Source organism: Balaenoptera ricei, chromosome 3, assembly GCF_028023285.1.
Source record: "Balaenoptera ricei isolate mBalRic1 chromosome 3, mBalRic1.hap2, whole genome shotgun sequence".
Classification (NCBI taxonomy): Eukaryota; Metazoa; Chordata; class Mammalia; order Artiodactyla; family Balaenopteridae; genus Balaenoptera; species Balaenoptera ricei.
The window spans coordinates 149199393-149206617 of record NC_082641.1 but is presented as its reverse complement, the minus strand read 5'-3'; the positions used below and the strand labels follow the sequence as shown (position 1 = coordinate 149206617).

The window sequence follows — 7225 nt, the reverse complement described above, 5'->3', positions numbered from 1 at the left end:
ATTTTGCTCTGATAATATTCCTGGTTTTCAGGTCTATTTTACCTAATGTTAATAGGGCCAGCTCTTGCTTCTTGGGCTTACTATTTGCATCCATTGACTTTTAACCTACCTGGGTCCTCTCTGTTTAAAGCTTGTCTCCTATAGACAGCATATAGTTGAGTTGTCCTCTTTTATTCACCCCCAAAATCTCTGCCACTTAACTGTAGTGTTCAGTTCATTAACAATTAATGTAGTTAATGATCTGGCTGGATTTAGAGCTACTATTTTATCATTTCTCTTCTGTTTGTTTCTCTTAAGTTTTTTAGTTGTTTTGCAGTTTCTCTATTCCTTGTTTCTGTCTTTTAAAGAATTATTTGAATATTTTAAAGGTTCCATTTCAGCTTATCTATTGGCTTTTTAGTTCCACTTCTTTGCATTATTTTGCATTATTTGCTCTAGAGATTATAATGACTTCCTCAGCTTTTCTTAACAGTCTATTTAGAGTTAAGTTTGTACCACTTTACAAAATATGCAGAAAAAAATATTCCTATCATATAGATCCATTTACCACAAAACCTTATCCCTTATAGCAAAGTTGCCATTTGAAAATCTATATACACCTACATACATTATAGACTCTACAAGACAATGTTAGTTGTTTTTTTCAAGCAGCCTTGTGTATTTTAAAGAAATTAGGAAGAAAAAATAGACTTTAGTAATATTTACCCAGAATTTTACCATTTCTGATGTTCCTCATTCCTTTTGAAAGATTTGAGCTTCCAGGTACTACCATTTCCCTTCAGACTGAGCAATTTCCTTTAGTTTAGGTCTGCAGGTGATTAATTCTTAGTTTCCTTTTATTTGGAAATTCTTTGCATTAGTTCATTTCCACCGTCCTTCAGGTCCCATCTCACCTCCTCCACGCAGCCTTCCTGGGCTCCCAAAACACAGGAGGCCCTCTTCTCAGACACTTTATTGGTGTTGGAGGACGTGTCTTTAACATAGAGCCGCATTGTAGGAGGCTAATAAGCCCAAAGGCCATCCACAGAATTGAATGCTTGGTGGATGACCAGTCCTCTTTCATCCATCCTTCCCTCTCTCCTTCCCTCTCTCTCTTCAGATCCCATTTCTTCTCCGAGGAAGAGAACCAAAAGAGGGCAAGAAGCAGCCTGCAGAAGCTGACCGGGGAGATCCCCTTCTTGACCCGGGTCCCCCCTCCAGCAGTGTGCACTCCCCCCTCCCCTCCCGTGATGCTCTTAGCGGAACTTTGCAGCCACCAACAAGAGTTGTCAGAGCCCTGCAGACACTCCTTTTACTGCCGTGCCCATTACATTCTGGGCTGAAGGAGAGTGGGGACTTTGTGTTGTGGACCTGGGTTCTACATTGCCACCTCCCTCCCGGGGGGCTAGGCTGGTCTCTGTTTGGGCCCCTTCACACCGGGTGCCTTGTCCAGACTGCACACCCGGCAGACCCGTTGTGGGAAAGGAGTGGGGCTCACAGAACGGGCGCCGAGATTATTCACGGAGGGGGGTGTCTGTTTGGGCAAATTTGGTGGCAGTGGGACCTAGTGTGACAAAGAATCCTGGTCCAGCCTTCAGGGACCCACATTCCAACTCTGCCTCTGACTCCATCTCACCAAAGACATTTGTGGGGTCCCTTCCTCTTCCAGCCTCAGGTTTCCATTCTGTGCAGCAAGAGGTCAGCTTGTTCCAAGTTTTCTGAGGTTTTTTTTCATGGTCTGAGACTGTATCCCTTCCCTTTACCTCCTCAGCCAGCACTGCATCTGCCTCTACCGCCAGGAGAAGTCTGGCTTTCTGTGGAACGGAGTTCCCCAGGAAACAATCTGAGGGGTTTCTAAGGAGGCCCGCTTTTTCTCATCTCGGTTTTCCTGGTTTTGCTCTCTCACGGTGAGTCCAGGGCTCCCCAGTGCCAGGTGCAACGGAAGAGTTTTAGCCACGGCATCAATGGATCTGCATCCGAATCCTGGCTGTGTGTCCTTCATCAAGTTCCAGAATCTCTCTGTAAGTTACAGTTTTCTCACCTATACAGTGGAGATAATAGTATTGATTGCACTGGATTATTTGGAGGATTAAACGCAATAAGGCAGGTCAAGTCCTAACACAGTGCCTGGCACGTAGTAAACCTACAACGAATGTCATCATCATCATCATCATCATCATCATCACTATTTACCACCTCCTCTCTTACTCCAGGGAAAGGGAGCCCCCCAGAGTCTGAGGGGGCAGCTTGGTATGGCTTGAGCCCTCGGTATGCACGTCTGAGGAGGGTTCTCCAACTAGAAGACCTCCAGCTTCCACGCACAAGTCATCCAGCAGGCCTTGTGCCAGGACCCCAGTCACTTGCCAGTGTCCACACTTGTGGGCTGTTGTGAGGATAAAAGAGCTCCCCCTGCACAGCACTTGGCCCAGTGCCTGCCCACAGTCCTCGGCGAATCGTAGCCAATAGGACTGTTGTCACTGCCACTAGGGTCAGCCACGCCTGAGGCTGTACTACAGCGTGATGAGCTGCAGAGTCAGAAGATGAGGGCAGGGACTGCCTGGGGACCTTGCTCAGGCACTCTGATCCTCGTTTTTCTCATCTGTATAATGATGGGATTAGTACCACTCCCTGCACAGGCTTGTTAGGGGGATCACATGATCATAACACAGGAATGACAATTGCATGAGCTGTAATCTGGGCCATATTTTGTGTCCCACAAGCTCTCCTCTTTTTTTGAGGACCTTTGTCCTGTCCGCATGCCAATGTGGCAGAGGGAAAGAGCCTGACACCCGTTCTTTCTCTGCCTCTTGTCCCAAGAGCCTTCAGCTCCAGGCTGCATTTGGCCCCATATTGAGTCAACCAGCAGCCAAGTGACAGGAAAACTCACAAGGAAGGACACACGTAGCTTTTTTTTTTTTTTTTTTTTTTTTTAATTAAAAAGAACATAAGAAAACAAAAAATACTTCCCCGGGTGTGCTGTGATGCAACATCACAGGCATGTAAAGTACATACAAAACAAGAAAAAGATCCCAGGAGCAGCACGCATGGACCCCTCTGTGGCGGTCTGCAGCCCCTCCCGGGCTATAAAAAAGGAAGCACTTATTCAGCCTTGTTTCTCTTGGCAGACTCAGCCACCTCCAGCTCACTGGTCCATGACGTGCACACAGGAAGCTGGGCTTTACAAGATTTTGTCAGTGGGCAGTGAGGGGGTGGGGGTGGGGTTTGGGGTGCACACCGCTCCTCTCCCTGCTCTGCCCATGGTCTGCGGGGCTTGGGAAGCAACATCCCCCTGTGGGGAGAGGCTGGACGCATCGTCCTGCTGGGGCACGGATCTGGGCTTCCCCCTTGAGTAGTAGCAAAAGGAGTGTCGGCAGGTAAGTTGGGGGCCATAGAATGAGGACTTGGACCAAGATGAGATGTCCCTAGGGCTGGTACTAAATTTGATGGATGGCCAGAAGGCAGTGGGGAGATTTGCATATGCTTGCCATCATCAGCTCTCCACACTGACCTTCCTTGGCTGCTCAACCAATTCCTCCATCCCTGCCTTCATTGGCCCAAACTTTGGGAGTCACAGAGACCTGGACTTGACTCCTGGCTCTGCCGCTTCCTAGTTTGTCTGACCCTGGGAAAGTTACTTAACGTCCTCAAGCCTCAGTTTTCTCATCTGTTAAATGGGGAGGTTTATATGACCCTCACAAGGTGGCTGTAGATAGAAAGTACGATCACGCCTTCAAAGAGCTTAGTACAGCACCCAGCACATAGTAAGTGCTCAATAAATGGCCAAGTGGATTACTGTCATGCAGGCACCAGTATTTCTACTGCAAAGCTGGTTGTGGGTCTGTGGATGGATATGTGATAAACACAAGGTTTACACAATGTTCTAGAAAAACGATGAATTCCTCTGAGCCTCCTGTGTATGTCTGGGCAGTTTGGAGGTCTTGGACCACTTGGACGCTGACATGGAGGACCCCGAGCGTGTCCACCTGGTTCGGGAGCTATTGTGTTTCTAGACCTCGGTGCCCTCCCTGGGGTAGAGGACGCTGTTTGTGTTGACGCTGTTGTAGAAGTGAGGGCTGAACTGGCTGAGGACGGAGCCTCCGTAGCCCAGAGCATTGCTGGGCGCAGGGCTGGCCCACTCACCCCCGCCCGCGTGGCCACTGATGTTGGTGAGTGGGGTGTAGGAGTTGAAGTTCAGCAAGTTCTGCCCCACCTTGTCAGCGGGCTCCGGGCTCAGTCCCGGCGTGGCCACAGGGCGGCCCATGGGGCTTGACCCACTCACGTAGGCTGACATGGTGGAGAGGAAGCTGTTGAGGCACGGGGTTCCAGGCGGGGGTGGTGAGGGCTGCTTCTCCGGGGAGCTGGTGGTACCCGGCGAAGCACCATCCAAGATGTCCTGGGCCTCCGCGGTCTTGGGGCTTCCTGCCAGGAGACTGGGCTCCGTTTTCTCCAAGGCCAAGGAGCCCGTGCTGGAGGAAACATCCGATTTTCTCTTCCTCTTCCTGCGGAAATTTCCATTGTCAAACATCTTCTCACAGTTGGGGTCCAGGGTCCAGTAATTCCCTTTGCCTGGCACAAAAGCAGGAGAAGGTAAGTAGAGAGACGGATCCAGTGCTTTGCTTCTGTTCCTTCTTATTGTCATAAACTAAAATCGAAGGTAACAAATGCAGAAAGGCAGAGAACAAAACAGGAATTCCACAAACCCCCCCAAGGCCACAGCACACGGATCTTTATTTAAGCACCCACCTCACACCAAGGCACCCTGGGAGCACAAAGCAAGAGAGGCCTAAGCCATGAAGGAGTTTACAGTGTGGTCTCCTTAAGAAGTTCAAGTACTGGGGAAAGGTGAAGGTGGGGCTTCTTCCATTGCTGATGTGAAAGAAAACTCAGGGAGAAATTCAGGGCTCCCTGAAAGTCTCGGGGGTGAACTCCAAGGATGGACTTGAGTCCCCGCTTCGGACTGAGGGACTCTGGGTGAGCCTCAGTTTCCTAGCATGAGAAGTGGGCCCATTGGACCCTGTCACTTCTTCCTCAGGCTGGCTGTGAGAGAGGGCTAATGCTAGATGTGTAAAAGGGGCTTTGTAACCAGGAAGGACAATCTGAACCCTGCCTGCCTGCGTCTCTCGGCCTGAGGGTGAGGCCAGTCTGTAGATGGGATGCTCACCCCCTTCTGGGGGACAAACAGTCCTGCCCTCACAAGCCTCAAAGAGGGTGGAGGTGGGGTTCCTCTGAGAGGTACCCTGGTTTCCTACGTTGGGACAAGAGTGGACTTTAATTCTGGGAAATGGACACATGAGTATTTAATATATTACTCTGTGTACGTCTCTATATTTTAGAAATTGCTCATTAAAAAGTTCACACTGTGGTGTTAGTCACCTCCGTTCAGATTCATTCTCCGTCACTGTCGTCACATCATTCTGTGTCACCCGAGGCAGGCCGCTTCACCTCTAGGTGTTATTTTCCTCATCTGTAAAATGGGTTTCATAAGAGCCACCCCGCAGGGCTGGATTAAAGGAGACGATGTAACTAGGGCAGGCAGCATAATGTGGCCCTCACTGGTTGTTTCACAAACACCGGTCCCTTCCCATCAGGCCTAGGATACACGTGCCTTTATCTAGTCCAAGCACTCATTACCCATCCCCTGCCGGCAAAGGACTTTCTACATGCTGGATTCTGGGGATTCAGGGTAATTGTCACAATCACTGCAGTCCATCGAGCACTCGTTAGCACCAAACACCTCACATACATCATCTCATGACCCCGCCACCCACAAACCTGCAAAGGAGCCACTCTTACATCCCTATTTTTCAGACGGGGAAACTGAGGCTCACAGGTCACTGACTGGTCAGCGGCACGGCCAGGATCCAAACCCAAATCTGCCTCCAGGGTCCATGTTTACAGATGACTCCCTTTGGCCCCCAGTCTCGGGGGCCACGGCCATATTCAGGACTTTCTAGAATGGGGTGTCGGGAGGACTGAGCCTTCCTCGGGGGCACGAGCCTGCAGACCCCTTACCTGGGTCGTCCTCGTCACGGGGCACCTTCTTGAAGCAGTCGTTGAGAGACAGGTTGTGGCGGATGGAGTTCTGCCAGCCGGCCTTGCTCTTGTTGTAGAAGGGGAAGTTGTCGGCCACATACTGGTAGATCTGGCTGAGGGTGAGGCGCCTGTCGGGTGCCCCGTGGATGGCCATGGCGATGAGCGCCGAGTAGGAGTAGGGGGGCCGCACGAGCTTCATCAGCTCCTCCTGCGAGGGGATAGGCAGCCAGCCCAGCTCGCCGCCCCCCAGCCCGGACACGCCGGGCAGCAGCTGCCTCTGCACCCCGTAGGTCTGGGGCAGGAAGGGGCTGGCGCTGGCGCCCGGCAGGTAAGGCGGCGGGGTCATGGCCGGCCCGTTGAGCCAGAGGTAGGGGTTGGGGGTGGTCCCGTACTCGCCGCCGCCCTCGAAGGAGGGGGGCCGCTGAGGGCTGGGCACGCCCTGGGGGTGGAAGAAGTTCTCGTAGTACAGGTTCATCTCGGGGGGCTCCTGGCCGATGCTGGGGAACTGGGGGCTGCAGCGGGGCGGGGAGGGCGCTGGGAGGTCGAAGGAGCTCATGCTGGGGCCGGGCTCTGCCGGAGCCACCTGCCTGGCACCTGCGCAGGGGAGCTGGCCCTGACAGGTGCTCAGCAGGCCGGCCTCCCACTTATACCCCCGGGCTCGGCTGGCGGCCCCACCCAGGGGCGGCCACCTGCTGCAGACCTGCCCCTTCCTCCTTCGACTGCCACCCATGTCACCGGAGGGGCACTTCCCTGCCGGCCATGGCCACGGCAGGGCCCGTAAGGACACGCTCGGCCAGCTTCCTCGCGGATATTAACAAGGACAAGGGCGCCTGTCTTCTCCTCCTCTGCTTTTCCTTTCCTCCCTCCTCACTGTCTCCCCTCGTTCTCCTCAGCACGTTCCCCCCTTTCCTCCTTCATTCTGTCTCAGCTTGCCTTTCCCCTTTCTCTCCTTCTGAGTCTTCTACCCTCTCAGTTTCCTCCTCTCTCCTCCCATCCTCTCTGCATCTCACTCTTGCTTTCCTCCCTTCTCTCTATGCACTGAGCTGTTTGCGACTCCCTCCTTACAGCCTGTCTCTCCCTGAGCTTGTTTCCAGATCTTTCTACATCTGTCTCCTCTCACTCACGTCCTCACTACCTCTGCTTCTCTCCCTCTTCCTTTCACTCTTGGTCTCTCTCTATCTCACGTCATCTCTGTGTCTCTTCCCCAACCACT

The 7225-nt window shown here is 52.3% G+C and overlaps 1 protein-coding gene across 1 annotated transcript; it reads right to left on the bottom strand.

The window, feature by feature from the left end:
* Nucleotides 1–2903: 2903 nt before the first annotated feature.
* On the bottom strand, nucleotides 2904–6873 carry FOXI1 (forkhead box I1). Its single transcript, XM_059917661.1, has 2 exons — nucleotides 5992–6873; nucleotides 2904–4545 (listed from the first exon to the last, which is right to left on the bottom strand). The coding sequence occupies exons 1-2, from the start codon at nucleotides 6740–6742 to the stop codon at nucleotides 3986–3988; spliced, it is 1311 nt and encodes a 436-aa protein (XP_059773644.1). The 5' UTR covers nucleotides 6743–6873; the 3' UTR covers nucleotides 2904–3985.
* Between the last annotated feature and the right edge of the window lie 352 nt (nucleotides 6874–7225).

Coding starts and splice junctions, on each gene's coding strand:
- FOXI1 (XM_059917661.1), bottom strand. CDS start 6,742: ATGGGTGGCAGTCGAAGGAGGAAGGGGCAGGTCTGCAGCAGGTGGCCG. Junction 4,546..5,991: donor CCGTGACGAGGACGACCCAG/GTAAGGGGTCTG, acceptor CTTTTGTGCCAG/GCAAAGGGAATTACTGGACC.